The 21,414-nt window shown below is 42.2% G+C and overlaps 1 protein-coding gene across 1 annotated transcript in view; it reads right to left on the bottom strand.

The window, feature by feature from the left end:
- Positions 1-20,798, bottom strand: part of HTR2A (5-hydroxytryptamine receptor 2A) — a 28,471-nt gene extending 7,673 nt beyond the window's left edge. Inside the window, exons 1-2 of the mRNA XM_015851787.2 lie at positions 19,202-20,798; positions 14,884-15,084 (exon numbers count right to left, since the gene is read on the bottom strand). Coding sequence (XP_015707273.1) covers positions 14,884-15,084; positions 19,202-19,607 — 607 coding nt within the window. The 5' untranslated portion in view covers positions 19,608-20,798. The remainder of the gene's footprint in view (positions 1-14,883; positions 15,085-19,201) is intronic.
- Positions 20,799-21,414: the final 616 nt, after the last annotated feature.

Consider the following 21,414-nt stretch of genomic DNA (forward strand, 5'->3'; position numbering starts at 1 on the left):
TCACACGTGGCTGTGAATGTCAACCACACACTACTGAGATCTGGACAAGATTGAACTCATACTGCAGATGGAGATAATAAAATGTCCCAGCCTATGCTTTATTCGTGCATTCATTGATAAGGGAAAAAGTTATGCTGATTCACCAGTTAACTTCATAATAAAAGGCGCAAGGAAGCTCTTGATATAGAATGGGAGCATCCATTCAAGCTGTGAAGGTATGCTGGCTATTGCATTTCCAGTTAATATTCCTACTTAAATCAGCACATTTTCCTTTGTGGACAAACCCTAAATATCATGTACCTCTGGTATAAGGTGATTTATTTATACAGCTTGATTTATACAGAGGTGGCTGTTTCAAACTCGGTAGACTTTAATAAACCACAAGACAGAACAAAAGCAGTGAAGAGGGGTAATAAATCCTGTTTTAAACCTCAACCATTTGGGCACAACTTCAGAATGACAAAAGGCTCTTAAGAACACCAAGGGTTGATAAGTATAGCAATAGCATCCTTCCTGCTGTTCTCTCCAAAAGCCTGGTAAAACCGACAGAAGTTGATTTAGTGGTACACACTGCTGGCTTGCAAATCTTCAGAGATGCACAGCAGCCATAAAACCACTTTAAGTGGACAGCTAAACTAGGTTTGACGCTGCCTTGAGCTGCTGAGATTATAAATGAATCAGAGCCAGAATATACAATATGCCCAGAAAACGGACAAACTTGGGCTACCTAGGGTGAAGAGAAGGAGGGGGAGTGAATGCATCATGTCAAGGTTCCTTCCATAAAGTCTCCTTCAAGCAGAAACTGTAAGACATGCTGTATGTCTCTACTTTCAGCTCATATATTCCCATTTTGATTGATTTGAATACAAATGAGCATTATTATACACTCTAACAACAGTCCAAGAAGTAGGTAATACCTTTAGAAATCTCACTATAGGTTCTCAACAAAAGTCAGCACCTTTGTTCACCTCTGAATGAAAAAGATATGGAGCTTTCCCAGATCAAATTTAGCAGTTGTGCTGATTCAGACATGCCAAAGGCCAAATCCTGGGGCACAGCTTTGGGGCAACATTGTCATCACATTGCTTTTAATATTTTGGACCCGAATAGTCACACAAAATATTGTGTGTATTTCTTTGATTTACCATGTTCCTGTGTGGATGAGTCTGCTTGCTCCAGGAACACAGACCCCAGGGAACAACTTTGGGGGGGGGGGGGGATCATAGGGGGATCATGTTCCTCTGCACATCAAGGATGTAAATGTGGCTGGTTCTTATATCTGTACACTTCCATTTACACATTCACAGGAGAACCATGCAGCCTGGCTTAATGTCTCTGCTTGACGCGTTACCCAGGGAGGTAATTGTTTCCCTAGACCTGCAAACACTTAACTGATTTCTGCAGGCACCTGAAAGTGCTGTTTCCCAACTGATTCATCTAAAGTCATGACAAACCTTTCACTGCTGCAATGTCGTTGCTGCTCAAATTGTCCCAAACACATTGCTGACAGCATGGCTGTGCGGTTTGCTGGTGGGAGGCAATAGAAGAGGAAATTTCCACCAGCGAAAGAATATGTTGAAAAACGATGTGTATTTTGGGAATCACCATGTGAGTCTCCATGTAACTCAGCATGAAAAATCTTCCTTTCTTAGGCGGGGGATCCCAGAATCCCCATCAGGAACTTCTCCTTGGCAGATATACATGGTGGTGGGGATGGGGATAGGGATGGGGATGGGGATGGGGATGGGTGAGGGTGAGGAGCTTTCTCTCACAAGCCCTCACGCCATATTCCTTTCAGATAGATTTCTGTAAGAGGTAAGCAATTCACAGTGCTGGTGGAGCACCATCTCCTTTCTGCATCCCTGAGACACCATCCTCAAAGGGCTGGAATCTGAGCAGGTCCAGATTATCTCTGTCCATAGGCCAAGCCTAGTTAGAGGGCACACACAGAGGGCTTCCTGTAGCTTTGCGTTGGAACACTGCCTTTAGTGAAGTATTAAATACAACCAAAAGTAAAGCTATGCTACATTTAGCTTCATGTGATGGGGCAACAGCTAATACCTGGATTATTCTGCACATTTTGAAATGGCTTTGCTGATGGGAGCTCAGAAAATCTTTTGGAAAGCATATTATTTAGCCTAGTGGGAGACAGATAAACTCAATTCTTTTCGTGTGAAAAATTTATTGTAAATGATCATTTATTATAATATAATGCCATAACTGGTCTATTTCAGTTTAGAAAAATAAAATCAGAAAAGTAGCAATGTCCCCCTGGTATATTGGTATTTGTGATCTTGAAACCTATTTCTTAAAGTAGCCTGTTTCCTAAAGTGCAGAGATCTGTCTGTCCAAGTTAATTTGCAGGAGTGTGATAATAATTTAAATAGAAACAGAATTAGTGGAGCAGTACAGAACAAGAACTGAAGGCCAGATGCCTCTTTATCACCCCAGTGATTAGAAATCCAGGGCTCCAGGGTAGGCTAAGTTATGAGAGGAAACTGCTGATGGAGTTTCTTACTGCTTTAGTATAATCCTGTTCACTTACAGAATGTACATGCCGTCCTATTTCCTAGATGCAGCAGGAATCAAACAGTGGGAAGCAGTTTCCTTGCTCTCAATTCCAAGTACCATTTCTGCCCATACACACTCCATAACCCCTTTCTTATCTGTGCAGCAGGACTAGTTTCTGGCAATCGTGTGTCCTTCATGTCCAGTCACTCTCATTTTCCTTGCTGGATTTTCTCATCCTTTTGAGCATGTGAGGGAAAAGATACCAATTTCTGCATTTCAATTTCCATTTGAGCTTCTCCATTTTTGCCAGCCCTCTTTGCTCTTCATCTAGTGACATTATCTTTGATTTGGGCAGAAGCTTCTGCCAAGGTGCTTACTGGCTTCCAGCAGCTATCTCAGACAAAGAGTAGTTGTTATCCTTCTGTGTAATATGATTATCCACTCACTAAGGGGAGTAACAGAAACCTGCACTTGTCAAACAACTAGAAAGAAATAAAGAAAGGATTAGGGACTGAGAATTTCAGATTATGCCATTCATGCGTGCAGCAAAGAGCAATGGGGAACAAACCCCAGTTTGATTGACCAAGCTGAAATAAAGAGATCCTTGCTGTTGCAACGTGTTAGCTTGGTAGGTGTGCATAGGTGGCCTTCCCCTTCTGTTCACTATGATGGCCATAGTGGAGGCCTCCAAGGTGAAAGGAAATGCTGGATTAATCTGTGCTGCATGGTCATAAGCAAGGAGTCTCACAGAGCTAGTCTTGGTACCTAAGTTCAACATGACTTTCTGTTTTTTTAGTTCTTTCCTAACCTTTCTTTGGCTCTTGCTTGCAAATCATGGAATCATTGAATTTCAAAAAGACCACTAAGATCTTCTAGTCCCTATCCCCCAATCCAATCTTCAGCCCATGCCACAGTGCCCACTAGCCACATCCCTCAGTGCCACATCCACAATGTTCTCTAACACCTCCCTGGATGGTGACTCCACCACCTCTCTGGGCAGCCTGTGCCACTGCCTCACCACTCATTCTAGGAATAAATGTTTCCTAATAACCAGCCTGAACATCCCTTGGTGCTACTTAAAGCCATCGCTTCTCACAGGCCTTTACACACAATGCATTATAAATGCATTGACAGAGAAGAAGGTAGAAGAATGCACCTGAGTTTTGCTTTTGCAGCAGAAGGCTCTGAGGATACATAGAAGATTAAAAACCAACACTAGAAGGTTCCTGAATTGTTTGCTTCTTTACTGATTCATAGGAACCTACTCAACCTGATCTCCACTAAGGGGTGTGTTATGGCTCTGGGATCCTTATGCATCCCTTCCAACTTGGGATACTCTGTGATTCTATGGTGGCACAAAGCACTGACCTGTTCACCTGAACAAGAACCATCCCTTTGTTCCCAGGATGACACCTTAGCTCATCCCTACAGGAGCCCACTCCATGTCAACAAGAAATATTTATGATTCACGTGTGTTGTGACACACTGTTACTGCGTCACGACTCAGATGAAGTAGCACTTTTCCATGCTCAGTCCCATCTTCCCAGATATTGAGAACTCATGGACAGAACCCCAGCCTGGCTGAGGTTGTCAGGGCTCTCTGGGTCCCTCCGCTCCAGCCCCTGCCCCAGCAGGGACAACCAGAGCAGGGCTCCCAGGGCCATGTCCACATGGCACTCCTAGAACCACAAGGAGAAAACCCCACAGCCTTTCTGGGTAGACTGTTCATGCATAGGACCAGACTAGCTTTGCATCTGGAAATGGGCTTCTCTTTCTCATTAGCTCCCTCTCAACCCACTTTTTCCTTCTGCTTTAGAACTCGAAAGTGCCTGGGGGAGGAGAGGACAGAGATACCTGCCTATGACCTCAGGTTCATTTTCAAACCTGTTGGAGTGGAAAGCTGATGATTCTTTACCTCCTACTCATCTCAGAAGCATGTGGATACCATAATATATCACATTAAATGAAGTGGGGCTGAAAATAAGCATTAATTTCACATGGACACACATGCATTTACAGATGAACACACACCTGCTGAACAAGCGTGCCGAATTTTCTAAATGACTGAGCTATAAGCTGTGTTTTCATGATCCAAAGCTTTTTACTACTTGCCTCAGACTTGTTTTGACAGCTGTGTGTGTAGGTAGTTACAAACACTGCAACCAGTGGGCAACCTGATCCAGTGCCTGAACTAGTGGGTAGCAACCCTGCTTTTGAGGTCCCATCCATCCCAAGCCATTCTCTGATTCTATGATTTTAGGGCCAACCCTGAAGATCAGTGGGGCCAATGCTGTGAGACCTTTAGCATGAAGACTGGCAATGTATCAGTGCTGCTGTGTCTGTTAGGTCAAGGGAGATTTTCTGCCAACTCACACATCAGCAAAAGAAAAGGCATAGGTTAGCAGTGGAGGCTTCTACAAAACTGGTAGCCCTGCAGTTTGACAACACAACTTAATTTTTTGTATGGGTTTGGTGAGGTTTCTTGGCATCTTCTTGCCCCAGTGTCCATTTCAATGGCACTGCATTTCAGGTGAGGTGGGCAGGGAATGTGGCCCCACAAGCCAGTTCTCCTACATGAAGTTTGGTTTGCTCTGCACATCTGTCTGTGCTTCCGTCCCTGCCTCCAACCAAGGTAAACCTCCCAGGAGGGAGAGAGAGTGCTGTGCCACATTACACAGGGCCTAAAGGAAATCACACTGCAGCTCCAAAAATCTGTGGGATAGGGAAGTTTATTCTGTGGTTGTCCTATCCCTGGAGGTGTTCAAGACCAGGCTGGATGGGGCCATAGGCAGACTGATCTAGTTCCTGGGTTAGTCCAACCCAAGCCATTCTATCAATGGCAAATCATATGAGATTGCAACTATCCCTGAATCTGAAAGGAATGAAGAGGTGTCTGGCTGAGCTTGGACAGAAGATGAAGGAAGACCCTGGGGGAGGCTGCTGATCTGCTCTGAGCCCAAGGCATCCAGATGGCATCCACAGCGCTGCTGTCAACTGGGATCCAGTGGGGGCTGACCTTGGTGCTCTCCTCTGACAGACACAGACTGATTATGGCTGTGTAACTACTTGATCCATGAAGATGTGAAGTGATTGACTTAGTCATAAAGAGCTGAATGATTTGTTTGAAAAACGTTAAGATGTGCCATGGATCTCCAACCTCACTCTCTGTACAGGGTCAAAGTGCTCCTCACCCTTCCTTAAAGCTCCACGATGGACAAATCTGCTAGTGGTTGGCTGTGGCATTGGGCAAATTGATGTAGTGTCTGATGTAGGGCTTGGCAACCCTGCCCACAGCAGGGGGTTGGAATTAGATGATCTTTGTGGTTCCTTCCAAGCAAGCCATTCTGTGGTTCTATGATTCTATGATTCTGTGAGTCTGCCATAATACTGTCACTCCTAAACAAAAACACATCAGAGCAGGTCAAACATCCTTTTCCCTTTTTGTGTGTACATTTAATGTTCTTTAAATCACACTGGTGTTTCAAAGTTCCCTGTAGCAATGGCTTAATTTCACTTGGAAGAAGTTACGAATTTGTAGTTTTCACTGTCTTTGTGGATGTTGCTCTTTGAAAAGCAAAAGGCTCTGAGTAGGATCAACTCTTATCTGCTTGTGGCATTCCTCTTGTTTAGCAAATCACCTTTTTGTCTTCCATGTCAGGTGGCTTCCTGCCACGTTTGCTGTTCAGCCCCCCAGGAGAACAGATTTGGGTATAATTGTACTTCAGGAATGAAAGACACACAATACATTTTTATCAGGACCTTCCCTGCTCGCATGTTATCAGTCTGCTGTTCAGCTGTGAAGCTCCTGTAGGCTCCTCAGGGCTAACTTATTATACTCTCCACCTGCTAAGCGTGCAGTAATGCTTTATAAAATATAGTAGCAATAAGCTAGAAATTACGGGCAGATCTTAGATATTCCACTATCATAAGCAACTAATGAGATGGCTCCTGGAGCAGTCTAAGTGACAAGATCCTCCAGTATCGCAGTTTTTGCACTTCTGGGCTTTTAATTATTAGTTTGTACAATTTGATAAATTTTTTTTATCAATTGGTAATCTGCTTAACACTGGTTTAACCCTCCACTGGACTGGGGGGTTTCTGCTGGTATCTATCTGAGGTTTCTCCTGCACTTTGGCTTGATCTCGTGTAGTTCAGCTGGACACGGAATGGCAGACAAGTTGTTTAATATTTTATTTTCTTTAACAGCAATTTTTGTACTGAGATAGAAAACCACCCCTGTAGTTGCTCTGAACTTTCTAGGCCTTGGGCACATTATTTTTGCTGCCCGCTGAGTCCTTAGGGCCATGTTCTGCACCTCACTGCCCTGGTTCTGGCTGAGCTGCTCTGCCAAGGTTCCACTTCAACACAAATCTTTGTCTCATCTCATTGAGCCTCCTGTGGCTTCTTGCAGAGACCATTCACCAAGCAAATGAACAGATTTCCATTAGTTACATAGTTACATTAGTTACATAGAGAGACTGCAACAGTGGCTTATTATTGAGTAGCTGTCCCACCACAGTGTATAATTTGGAAAGAAAAATGGGGCATAAAGCAGCTTACCAACATATACTGGTCTGAATATTAGTGATTCAGGATACTCTACTTCACACTTCACTGCCCACCTGATGGATAATGCCCTTCACACTGACTGAATTGCTCTTTTCTGCGTTCAGGCAGTGCTCTCCTCATATCTAGAAAATACCAGAGTTAAGAGAGTAGAAGAAAAATGGTAGATTATATCTGCCCATATTTGCCACCTACAGGTTGCAATGTATGTGTTGGGGAAAATTCTCCAGGCTTATCTTTCTGCTAAATGTCACAAACCACCCTGACAATGAAAAAAATAAATAAATTCTGAACTACTCTTGTATCTATTGCAAACAATATCTACTCTGCTTGCTGGAGGGCCCTCCTCATGTCCTGTAGTAGGATGAAGAGTGGGGCTTGTTTTACCCTGGGAACAGTCAGCCTCAAACTTTGTTGCAGGTTAATTAGGAATATGTTGTCTCAGCTCTGACATGACACGTATTAGCTGGGCTTCTGCTAAGAAATGGTACCAATGGCCCAGGCTGGGAAATGCGTGGGGAAACTTAATTGCAGCCCAAGTCAGTAGTAGTTTGCAATGTTCATGCTAATTGGGGTAAATGCATAGATCTCATTTTAAAGCACACTTCTGTGATACTTTTATCTTTCCTAACATTATAAAATGCAAAATCCAGCTTTAATAAATCTCATTCCTAAGAATGCTTAACAGATGCTATGAAATGGCTCTGTAATTTGAAAAGGACTTAAAACTTCTGTTTGCTGATATTTTTTTCTTTATGCAATTGAGTGTTACTTTAACATCATTTTTTAATTTATAAGGTCATTAAATGCAATTACAGGGTACAGGTGACAGAGTTTATAAATCCCAATGTGATTTCTTGCACACTTCTTTCCTGCTTATTTGTATTGCAAGTGGCTTCTTCTATGCAGAAATCCCAGTTATTCTGATTAGACATGCTCAAATAACTTTTTGGTTAATACAGAATCCTCTCTTGTCTGTACACTGTTGTAGAGATCTACCAGATCTATCAAAGAAGCCTTTGTACATGTCCCTTTTGCATTTTGCAACACCTCACATAGCACTATCTGCAGAAATGTTGGCTTGGGGAAGGACATAAATGCATTCTCCCCTCTCCATTCGTGGAAATCCTTTCTAGATTCTTCCATGTATTACTCACTGTGCTGGGTACACAACTGGCCAAAAATATAGCCTTTCAGAGAAGGAGGAATAACTTAACTTATAATAGGCGCTGTACTGATACTGCCCTTTTTCTTAAAACATTCCAATTACTCTGAAATGTCCTACAGAAGAGAGACTGGCTGATTATAGGGCTTATTGCAAGCCAAGAACAGTTACTTATTAATTCAAAGAAGCCTGATAATAGGACCAGCTTGGGCCAATTGAACTTAATGGTTTGGGGTGTTTTTTTTTTTTTGCCAGTATCCTCAATGAGAGGAACACAGTCTTCATGATATTCTGAGTGAAGACAAGTTAGAAGAAAATAAAGAAAAGGACAATGAAAAAATTCTGTCATCAGTACCCTGGTTAACCCTGTTCCTTCCACATAGCTGTGCTATTAGAAATACACATCTGCTGTGTAAAACTTGCCCTTATCAATAAAATCAAAGCAGAAAGAAAAGACATCACAGGCTAATATCAACACAGCATGGACAGGCAGTCAAAAGAGGTGATTTTCCCACTGTATTTAGCTTTGTTGTGGCCACACCTTAAATGCTTTGTGCAGTTCTGAGCTCTGCAATATAAAAAAAGGGTATTAAGGTCCTTGAGAGCATCCAGGGGATTGCAACAAAGCTTGCAAAAGTGCTGGAGAGTGCATCCGCTGAGGAGAAGATGAGGATGTTTGTTGTCCAGTCTGGAGAAGAGAAAGCCTAGAGACAACCTCATTGCTCTTTGCTGCTCTCTGAGGAGGGGAAGCAGAGGGAGGTGCCGGGCTCTGCATCTGGGAACAAAGATGGGACTGGAATGGCACAAAGCTGCACCAAAGGAGTCTTAGACTAGGCATTAGGGAACATTTATTTCCTGTAAAAGAGGTCAAGTACTACAACAGGCTCCCTTAAGAGGTGGTTGATGTCCCATGCCTGGCCATGCTCAAGATTGATTTGGACAAACTCCTCAGCAGCATACCTTAACTTTTGGTTAGCTCTGAAGTGGTCAGGCAGTTGGACTAGATGGTCTTTGATGGTTCCTTCCAACTGAACTACCCCAATTCCATTCCATTCCATTTCATTCTATTTTACTCTGCTCTACTTTTATCTTCTACTCTACTCCAATCTACTGCACTATTCTCTATGCTGCTCTACTTTATGCTATTCCAATTTGTTATTTTTTTTCTCTTTTTACAGTAGAGGGTTAGTAAAAACCTCCTTGTCAAATATTGTAAACATATGCAGGAACTGAAAATGCAAGCTTTTCTAACATACACAGTTATGAGAGAGATACCAGGTAAGGTGTTGGTCTGGTGGATGAGAAGTGTTTACTCTTCTGGGAGGAATAAATCAAACAAAGGATTCTGTCACGAGGTAAAGATGGCAAAAATTTACATCAGTAAGGAAATATGATATTTATGTCTCTCAAAACCATCTTAAATAATGCCTTATAACCAGAATACATGTGCTATCCAACTCAGAAATGTGCATCACAGCATTTGATGTTAGATTTTCTCAGACAACGTGCACATGAAGAGCTCATTTACTTGTTAGATGTTACTGCAGGTGGGGTCATTAGTATGGCAAAGAATTCTCTACTGGCATAACTGTTGCTGACTACTGAGCTTCACGGTGTGCCTTTAAAATATAACAAAGAAAATCCCTATGAGATGATGATGAAGCTTTAATATTGTATTTATGAAATTGTATGCCATGACCCTTAGTCATCATTAATGCAATTTTCTCTATGAGTTGTGTCACAGTTTTTGACAGTTTCTTTATGGTATTTTATTTTTATGGTGACATTTGCATTCACATATAGAAAAGATTCCAAGGGATTGTCCTAGCATGAAAGCTATAACGTTTGCCCTTAAGATACTTAAACTGGGCAGAGAAAACTGTGCGCCCACTCTCTCAGATGATTTCACAAATATATTAAAAATATAGAAGTGTTAACTAAGAAAATGATGATAAATGGTACTATGAATTGCAAAGGCAAGTTTTCAAAAGAAGAAATTGAAGCAAAGAGACTGACAACTTGATAAAGAGTGTAGCATAGAAGATATTTTAGGGTTAGCGGCAGGACTTCTTCCATATTTAGGTGCTCAACTTTAAGTCTTTTATCAGAGTACAGCACTGTGTGTAATCACTTGCAATACTGGTAATTATGTTCCATGTAATAACAAGCGGTCCTTTTCCTATACCAAACCATCCCCAAACTAGACTTGAACAAACCAGAAAACTCTAAGAGGGGGATATATGGGGGTAATTTCACCAACTTTGTCCAACTCCACTTCGTTCTTTTTCTTTTTTCTGCTTGAGAAGCACAGAATAAATCCAAGCTGTGATGACTGGGGAGAGCAGAGACTGCCTGAAGGCAGTGAGCAGATGTGTAGGCTGAGTGAGAAATTATAAGCAAAGAGAAAACTCAGAGTAAGAGGATTTGAGCTTCATCAAACTTCATCATTAACAGAAGGATAGAGAGAAATAAGGACAGAGGAATGAGATCTATAAGGGCTTAATGGTCATGATCTCTTTCCCAACGCCCTGTCAAGAATTTTTAAAGGAGAGGATGCTGATTTGCTTAGCAGTACGTTTGCTAGGCTAACCTAGGACTGGAAGGTTCTTTACCTGTCTTTTTTCAGTGTAGGTCCATTTACATTTCTATAGATTCCAGCTAAATGCTGTTGAATACATTTCACTGTAATTTTATTCTAGGAAGAGAAAACTCTTGGGCATTTTACACCTGTTCTCACTAATGACCTCTGTGCTTTAAAACAAATGGAATAATTTTCAGGGTTTAATGGGCTTTTGCCTTCAACAGCTACAAATAATCTAATTATCTAGCCACCCTGGGTACTGGATGATTTAAGAATTAAAGACACGATTAGAATCTGTTACAGTAATTAGAATCCATTTTAAGCCAATTGCCTGTGGCATTACATGGTCTAGTAAAAGAAAGGCTGCTGGCTAAATGCTCTTCTTCCACTAATGCAAAAACAAATGTTAGCACAGTATTTTTGTTGGTTTTTTTTTTACTAAGAAAATCAGGATTTCAGAAGTCAAGTCAATCAAACTGCCTGTCCTTTTTTATGCAATATGTTTTTTATATATGTCTCACATCACTGAAGCTAACAGCTAACAGAAGGATGACCACAAATGGACTGGGCTTTGGATGAGATTCACTGGACGAATTTGTGCTTTTAGAAAATAAAGGGAAAATTAAACATTTAGTGAGTGGAAATTTCATTACTTACATATCTTAGAAGTCATAATGAAAGAGATATGGGTAGAGTGGGAAATATGAGGAGAGTCTCTGCAGAGAGAGAATGCCACGACCCCACAGATCAGACAGAATCATTTATGAGAGTCAGCAGGTAAGAGCAAAAAGGTGTATGACAGTGACCCAGCTGGTATAACATTTCTGAATTTCCAGGAAGCACAACACTGCTTGATCAAAAACTGCTAAGGAAATTAAGCTATGTCTGCAGGAGAAGAAGGATCTTCTCATATGTGAAGGATGAGTTGAAAGACAGGAAACAAGCAGTAGGATTTGGTGAGTGATTCCCACCATGATGGTGAGGGAAGTTAGAATCCGGCAGCTCTCTGTGTTGGCCAGTGCCAGTCAGCTCATCCATGGCTGTCTGTGTGGATGCTGGAACAGAGTAAACATGCTGGTAGCCCTTGACTGGATGGTTACTATAAAAGTTCCTCATAAACCTCAGCCAACAGGCAGAAAGGTAACATCAGGAAGAAAAGTGTTGTACATGAGTTGGAGGGGAATACTTCCCATATGTGCATTATCCAGGAAAGAGACTTTGGAATCATTCAGCTTCATGTGTACTAAAGGATAGCAGCATGGTTATTAAGTTGGGAACTGATGACAAGACAGAAAACATGATATTGGATGAACTTGTGATATGTTCATGCTTTGAATATTACAGACTGGCCACCTGTCTCAAAGATAATGTTAGAAGTGCTAGAAGAGACTCAGAGAGGGATACAAAGATGACCTGGACATGGGATGCTTCCATGCCAAAAAAGCCAAAATGGATTGGGACGCAGCCTGGTAAAGAAATTATTAGAGAGGGCTATGCAAGAGGGTTAACTAAGAATGCTGACAGTGAGGGAGCTATTTAAGCTAACTGAAAGATCCCCCTGCTTTCTCCAGGCAAAATGAGCCTCTGCACAGGGGAACACGGGGCATTTCATTTCTTTCTTTGTCTTCTTACTCTCCATCTCATGCATCGTGTGAGTTCACAGGGCACCATCTGAACTGCAAACTGTTGAGGCAAGGGGAGCCAAAGGTTATCTGAACCGATGCTGGAGGGCAAAACCTTGAGAAACTCCCATCCCTCTGTATTTGTCACTGAAATTGCAGCCACACTGTGAGCTGGGGAGAGTGTGCTGTGCCTGGCACTGTCTCTGGCTGTGCTAGCTGCTCCTGTGTGAACGTGCAAGATGTTAAATAATTTATAGCACTGCCACTCTTAAGTAGCACCGAGAGCCTGAAGATTAGTAAATGATACATAGAGACCTCTTTGTTCAGAAACCATTTTCTATTAGTAAATGATGTATAAATGACCTCATTCTTCAGAAACCACTTCCAATCTATTCTGAGTCAAGTTGTGATAAAGACAGGATCAGTGACCAACTGACAGTAAGTTGCATGAAAAATCCAGGATATAGCAAGTCTCCTCATAATTTATTTTTTTTATTCAATATAGCAACATGCCATGATGCAATCTCAGCTCAGACTGGCAATGAGCAGGTCAGAAAACCCTTTATAGCTTGTTTTATAGCACTTCACATTCTCCATAGATCATTCCTGACCCAGTTCCCAAGCAGGGAACTGACACTGTCTTCCTTCAGCCTACTTCCTCGTGTCCCTTGCTTCCACAGCACTAACAGCTGAGCACTGCTTTATTCCTGCACACCTCAGGGTCCTTTTTTTGATTTCATTTGTATCTATTTAACCTCCGTGTTCTATTGATGATGATCTATGTGTGAATGAAACAGAGCTCATCCTATCAGCCCATCTTTCAAACATCCACCACTGCCTTGCATATGTCCTTATCCATCTGCAGAAAAGTGGATACCATCTTCACTCATGCCACACTGTGTGCCTTTCAGTAAAGCAAGGAGTTACATCTTTCAGATTAAATAGGGTCTATGTTTGATTACTTGCCACAGTGATAACAAGAAAAATCTGTGGCTCAAGATATCAAAGAGCAAACCGCTCCTGCTGTAGGACATAAACCATATCCTAACCAAAAGGGCTTAAGTAATAGATTTTTTTCTAAATTCATTTAAATAGTGATCTTATTCAGAAGCTCTGCTAGCAAGTCACTGTCTACAGAAAACTGCTGAGGTGCACAGACCCTTGATTTGCTCCTTCTGATCTTTCTGTGACTTTGTTAGTGCAGGCACCACACACTAATACCAACAAATGCAGTACAGACAAACTTAATGAATGCTTCACTTTTTTATGTTGTGCAGAGAATGCTTACACTTAGCAATGCCTGAGACTGGGAAAGAAAGAACAGAGATGATGATGTGTTTTCTACTGGATCAATAAGCAGAGGGACTATGGTGTACAGAGGGTATCATTCTATGATTCTATGGCTATAGAAACATAATGTATGATTCATGTCATCTAAAGGGAGACATCTGCAGCAGAATTAGTTGGCCTAGGCTTTTTGTGTAGTTTACAGAGAGCTAGGTGTTCTTAGGGTGGTGTTCATATGTCATGTGCAAGACATCTACATCTGGTCAGATGGACATGCTATGAGCCCCATGTGATGCTGTTGGACCTCACTAGGTCTGGGTTACATTGGAGAGTGCACAACTGCCCTGCTATTGAGAGAGAGCTACCACTATCACTTGATGTTCTGCAGAAGATTCAGATATTCTAACCCAGAAATATGCTGGAGTGCACACTGGGCTGAGAGAGGGATGCCAGGAACCTCAAGGACCATCAAGATCCAACCCCCACCAATGGAGGCAGGGCCACTGACTTCCATTTCTAATGCTAGATCAGGCTTCCCATCCAACCTGTCCTTGAACACCTCCAGGGACAGGGCATCCACAGCCTCTCTGGGCAGCCTGTTCAAGCACCTCACCACTCTCCTGTATAAAGAACTTCCCCCTGACATCCAACCTAAATCTTCCCTCCTTCAACGTAAAACCATTTCCCCTTGTCCTGCCATTGTCTACACTTGTAAAGAGTTGACTCCCTTTCCGTTAGTAGTCTCCTTTTAGGTACTGGAAGGCTGCAGTGAGATCAGTGAGTGAATAAGTTTGCTGTCAATGCACTTACAGGGAAATCTTTTCAGTCAATATCATTTTTTTGTTTTCAGATGTTATGGCAATGGTGGATAATCAGTGTGGGAAATAAAAACATTTTTAAGACAAAACTGAACCTAACAGTCTTATTGCAGATGTTTATTCCTTCTATAACTGTGTTGCTCAGCTTCAACTCCATTTCATGTTGTCATTACTGATTGTATATTGCTTAATTACTATGTTACAGCACTTCTGTGGCTGTGGCAAGAAAAGCATTGCAGTCAGAGAACACAGTTTTAGACTGAGATGTGTATCTGTCTTAGCATCTCAAAAGCTAGAAATCAGCAATTACATACTGCAATATTGCTCACTTACCAACTGATATGGTCCAAACAGCAATTATTTTGGCAAAAGCCTTTGTTCTTGAGTTAAACCGGCTGTGGTAGATGGGGTTTCGAATGGCAATGTAACGATCCAATGAGATGGCACAGAGGTGCATGATGGAGGCAGTGGAGAAAAGCACGTCCAAGTAGATCCAAATGGCACAGAGCTTCCTAGGCAGAGGCCATGTGTATCCTGCACAAAAGAAAGTTGACATCAGCTATAATGTGATGTAGTCACATCTTTTGTTGTGAAGCATTTTTCTGACTGCACATGTACTCCTAGGACAAGCTGGCAGTAAGGAAGCTGTCTGACAATTTCTCTATTTCTCCTAATGTTTGATATTGTAATCAAGAATTATTGGCAGCAAATCTATGGAAGGAGAAAGAATTTTGTCACTGCAAGTGTGGAATTTCTCAGTTTTCCATTAGAATTTTTCATTAGTGTGATTACTGTGTTATTAATGCCTGTTGATCTACAAAGTCTTCTCAGTTCTGAAACTGAAACTTCAGATTTGGTGGCAGCTGGAGAAGGAAATATGCTTAGTTACATATCATTAATGTCTGTGACACCTACCTTTAAGTAACTTATTTCCACATATTTAGATAAGAAGGATATTCTAATATCATCAGTGAATATTGTTAGGCTACTCCAGAGACAGCGATCCAAAGCTAGAGTTTATCAGTATCAATCCTACATGTTCTTTGCTGCAAACTAAGCCTTTCTTTTTCCTTATTCTTTCCACTGGTAATGAAGAATAATTGATTACTGTCCTTACTGAAAGCTATTGGAAGATGGCTATCACGTCTTGTCTATCTTTTTCTATTCCAGACTAAGCAAAGCCAGTTAGTTCCTTTATCTTCTGCTTGCAGATGATGTTTACAGAACTTTTATGCCTCTTGTTTCTCTGCCCCAGAATCTTTTTAATTTATCTTGCTAAGACTGCAGGGACCAATGCTGGATGCTGTTCTTCATGCTGCTGAGAAGGCCTCCCAACTGTTTCATGGGTCTTGCAGGGAATGCTCTTACTTATCTAACCTGGAATGATGAGTGCCTTTTGTATAAAAGCATCATACTTATGATGCATACTTAGCTTATGATTCATTTTGACAGTCAGATATGTTTCAACATTCTGAAGCCTGGACTAATTTCCCCAGCAGGTGTTGGTTTGATATCTCTTTCTAAGTGGATAACTTTGCATTTATCCTCTCTAAATTTTATTTGTTCATTTTAGACTTTCTCTTTTTGGATTGATGATTCTGATCCTGTTCCTCTGAGTGCTTGTTGCCTCTCCTACCTTGGGCTTTTAGAAAATCGTACAAGCTCATAGTCTATCCAAGTTGCTAAGCAGGCACAAGTTAAGCAAGACCATCATTCTAAGGTCCTTTCTAGTCCTAAGGAACCACCAGTAGGTCTTCTTGGGGCATGTTTTGCAGTTAACCTTCCCTTGTCTGTTGGTGATTTAATTTAGCATATTACCCAAGCTGCCCAAGAGTGTGTTGCATAGGACAATGGTAAAGCTGATATTGTGTGAAGATATAATTTTTTCAGGCAGTGCCTGGCTCATTTGGAAACACATTACAACCAAGTTTGCAACAGAAGGATTAGAGGCAGAGGAGTTACGTCTGTGCCTAATTACATTTACTCTCTCTAAGCACCGTGGAGTCCTATTTCCTGGTGCTCTTGGTTGGCTGTAATGTGACTGATTCTAATAAGCCATACGGTATTTATGGACAAGTTTTATCTTTTTCCTGGTCTTTCAAAGAGGAAGCCAGTCTCTGGAGAGCATTAAGTGAGGGCTGGATTTCAGAAGCATGTCTTCCTAGCAGCCTCTCTGTGAAGCCAGGATAGTTTGCACAGGGAAAAGGCATAAACTACTTTTGCACTCAACAACGTGCACCTGTTCTCTTTCTGAACAGATTTGTCACACCTTCCAGACTTCTTGTCCTTGCTCTAAACCTGGATGGTGTAGGGGCAGGCAGCTTTCTATAGATAAACCTTGCCAGAAGAGGCAAGTGATGCTTGTGCATCTGTGCATTGTCAGGTTGAGAGGCTGAGAGGAAGGGCAAATAACACCTGGAATGAGAAAAGATTTTTCTCCTGTTGTACCTGGATAGTATCAAGAAAATAAATGTTTTATCCCAAGGCCTTTCAGGAGAGGAGGTGGAGAAGTGAAGCTGGCCAAGATTGGTAACCAGGGATATGGGAAAACTGAGTGAAGAAGGACTATGGAAAGAGTCTGTAGGCAGGCATGATTGCTGAGAAGGACTTGTGTACTGTCCTACCTTGTCAGAAGCACCTCAGCTGAGGCCTCAGAGTTAGCTCTGAGCTCATCAGGAGCCCTTTGAAGCACCTGGTCTTTCTGCTTCAGCAGGTAAGAAGCATCTGCCAATAAACCCAACAGCATCTCCATACTGCCATGGGGCAAATCTCCAAGAGATGTTCCGAAACAAGTTTGAGTGGGAAAAAGTGCTGCTCAACTCCATGTTTTCTGCTCTGTGGGCATATTCACCTTTCCTGGATAATGTGAAAGTGTTGCAGAATATCTTTTCAGTGGGAGGCTGGAGCTGTTGTGTAGATGGAAAAGTCTGCCTGGCCTCTGTTAGGCAGGACATTTGACCAAGGAACCCCAATGGGAATTGCACACAATAATGATAAGGTTTAGGGAAATAAATCATCTTTGTTTTGAGCAAATTTGTCAGAATCTCCCTGCAAGGGGCTGCAGAGCAAGTGGTGGAGCACCCTCATTGTTACAAAGATCCCTTATTCTGACTAGGGATTACTGCTATGGATGGCATAGAACCATAGAATCATTTGGACTTGAAGAGATCTTTAGGGTCATCCAGTCCAACTATGAGCTACATTCCATCACTAAACCATATCCCTTAGTGCCACATCCACACATCTCTTAAATACATCCAGGAATGGGGACTCCACCACATCCCTGGGCAGCCCATTGCAATGCTCAACCAACATACTCCATGAAGAAATTCTTCCTAGTATCCATTCTAACCCCCCTGGCATGCCTTGAAGCCATTCTCTTCCATTCTGTCACCATGTGATACTGCCTCTCTGATGCTGCTTGTGGGCTGCCTTCCTGCTTTGCCCACATCCTGGAGGTTTGCAGGACTGCCTGAAGGAATGCCAGTCCTCATCTCCCAGATATTTCCCATCCATTGGGGCTTCGGGCCCTTTGGGGTTTCCTTGGCAGCAGAACCTGGCCAGCAGGAGTCCCTGTTGCTTGTCTCAGGGAGGCAGGCAGTGTCAGGAAGGGTTTATGTTCACCTTATGCAATGGATGGTTTCTGCAGCTTTACACTGCCTTTCCAGATGCTGGAGTGATTGCACAATTAGTGCAGTGAATCACAGCCTTATACGCTAACCGATGTCAGCACCATGTAGAAATGTGGAAACTGGGAAATAAACTTCCAGTGTGCTGGATGAAACCTCTCGTAAGTTACAGCCTTGCACTCAGACAGCTCTACTCCTGAAACCATGCAGCTATAGAAACCTTTGCAAACAACCTCACTTTTCTCCTGGCACTGTCTGGCTTCTATTTCGACTATAGCCACTTGCTACTGGAAAACTCATTTCTCAAAGTTGAGGGATGATAACAGCCAGACAATATTGACACTGAACACACAGGCTGCTGCTTTTTCCTACGCGAGCTGTGCTGCAAATGATTTCAGTACAAACGAGAAGAAAGGTCTGCTATATTAATCACCTACAAGGGGCTGAACTGTGAGTCATAATCCATGTAATTCTTAAATATCTTATGGTATTGTAGCTGATATTTAGCTTTGCTTCTGTAAATGTTAGTAAAAATTAGGCAGAATTAGTTCCCATCCAGTTTTTAACTCCCACAGTATTTATTGCAGCCTTTCTCTATAAGTGGAGGTCTAAGTAAGATGTTGGTGTTAAGGGAATTTTTAAGTTTGAATTACTTCATTAAAAAAATTAAAGGGGTTGCCAGCTTTTACTCTAAAGGCAGTCATTAGTTCCTCCACACATTTTTGCAAAGCAAAGTAACTGGCAGGACCCTATATTCTCACCAGCATTACTGACATTTATAAGCCAGGGAAAATAATGAAAGAATAAGGAGAACAAAGCATCTTCATATACATTTTTGAGACAGTTCCATCAGCAAATGAGTAAATATCTATCAGTCTATTCTTACATCCACTAACCACTCACACCTATTGCTTCTTGCATGGAGTGATTACAGTAAGAACGAAATAAGAACAATGCCAACATGTGCATGCAATGTTTAAAGCTTCCCTCAACATGCAGCAGATCCCGCAGCTCGTACTCACCGTAAAGTATGGTTAACATTGACACTGGCATCACAAGGAAACCCAGCAGCATATCAGCTATGGCAAGTGACATGAGAAAGTAGTTAGTGGCATTCTGCAGCTTTTTCTCCAGTGACACAGCCATGATGACAAGAATATTCCCAGCAATGGTTAAAACGATCACTATCACTGTCAGCAGAGCCGGCCAGTTTTTTTCTGAGAGCTGAAAGAGGGAAGAGTAGCATGGTGGAGTTTCACATGAAAGATTGGTCAGGTTTTCCGAATCTGCAGTCAAGTTACAGAAATGTGACACATTATTCTCTCCTGGTCCGTAAACGTTTCTGTAGAGTCTCCTCTCGTGATTTATTTGTATTAAGGAGTTTGCAGTTGGGTTCACAGAGCTCTCCTCATCACATAGGGTATCCATTGCTAAGTCCGAAATCGGTGAGATAAATGGTGAAAAATAGGAAATGGTCACCCTTCGTCACCATCAGTCTTTGCATTCCTCAGCTGTCCGTGGCAGAAGTTGGTGGAGCCCAATTCTTCGTCAACTGCATTTTTACCATTGGCACAACATAGAAAAGCATACCAGAATTACTCCAAATGCCCAAATGTTTTGTTTGCTGTTCCATAGGAAGTCCAGAGTTGGCACTGAAAACCCAGGTAAAACGCAAAGCCAAAGTGGAGGATAGAGACCATGGACTTGAGGCTTGAGAGAGCAAAGATGTTGTAGAAATAAGAGAGAAAAAACTTTTGCAGCCACTAGGACTCCCCTCTGGAGCTACATCTTATTGCTATTGGTAACTGTAATCACACAATTTTGAACACAGCAGTATTAAAATAGCTTTCCATACAAAACAGCAGAGCTCTTGCTTCCCTGTTAAGAAAGTTGATTAAAGATTCCGTCCGGCATCTTTCTCTTGAAATAATTAGATATGCTCTTATTTATAGTGCATCTTCCATAATACGCCCCATAGTCTCTGACTTCTGTTGCATTTCAGGATCATTTTCAGCCCCAGATGAGAGATTACGTGTTCTGCTCCGTGCTGATTTTTGTCACTAATTCTACCTTTTGGCCCAGCCTGGCTTCAAAATGGAAAAGAAAAAACCCAGATACTATGATTTAAAAACAAAACAAAACAATTTAAGAGAGACTTACATTGCACTTTAGAGCCCAAGCTCAAACTGCGTTTGGGTTCGCTCTGCGCCCTGTCTGACTGCATCCTTCAGCATTAAGCCAGTTTGGGGTTCTTTTTCTTCAGCCTCCTCCAAAACGGTGGCATTTGGAATCAATCTTTTTGCTTTGTTTTGTTTTGTTTTGTTTTGACTTCTAAACTGCACACTCGAGTGAAGCCAGCTCCCGTGCTGCGAGGCTCGCTCTTTTCTTCTGAGAGATAGGCTGCTCGCCGGCTCTTTCCTTGTGCTATTCCCCCGCCCCGGGGCAAGCTATATTTGAAATAATAATAATAATAGCGGAGCCCTTCGCACACAGTGACACAGAAGAAAGCACGCACACCACGAAGAAAAGCAGCCAGCAAGGAGGAATTACTGATTTCGACAGGAATGGAATTTCTTGCTCACTGCCTCGTTCGGTTTGTCAGACCTCCCACTATTTGGATGTCACAAACTGCAAGGTAGCGACGGCAGGGGAGGGCAGTCCAAGCAGGAGCTTTTATTTTTAGGGGGAGAAAGGGGGAGGGAGGGCAAACCAGCAGTTTTCCATGGTGTATTTTGGAGGTGTTGAGCTTGGGTCTTTTTCACACACTTTCTTTGCATACGTTGCATTTGCAGAGGATGCCTTGCAAACAGCTGCATGCAATTACAGCATTTCACAGGATGTAGGCTTAAAGAGATGAAATCTAAGGCTCGTAGTGATAGATAGTAGTGAAAAACCTAAGTGCAATGCTTTTCCCTTGCACAGGGGAAATTCTACAAGCCTTACAAGGAAGAAATAAGGATCAGTCCCCTTCAGTTTTAACTCCAAGTCTGCGCTGGCACGCTTATCAAATTGGCAGTGGCTATTTATAAAGATGTGAAGTCAGCCTGAAGTCCCTCCCATTTGTCAGGAGGGGATGTTACAGCAAACCCCAGCAGCCTGTCCCAAAGAAGCATCCCAAATGAAGCAGGTCACTAAGGCAAAGTGGCACACAGCAGAGGGGAGATGTGTATTCCCCCACAGATCAGCCCCTCACAGTCCATTCTGCCACAAGAACCAAGAAGTAAGTGAAACTAAG

This window comes from Coturnix japonica, chromosome 1 (genome assembly GCF_001577835.2).
Source record: "Coturnix japonica isolate 7356 chromosome 1, Coturnix japonica 2.1, whole genome shotgun sequence".
NCBI lineage: Eukaryota > Metazoa > Chordata > Aves > Galliformes > Phasianidae > Coturnix > Coturnix japonica.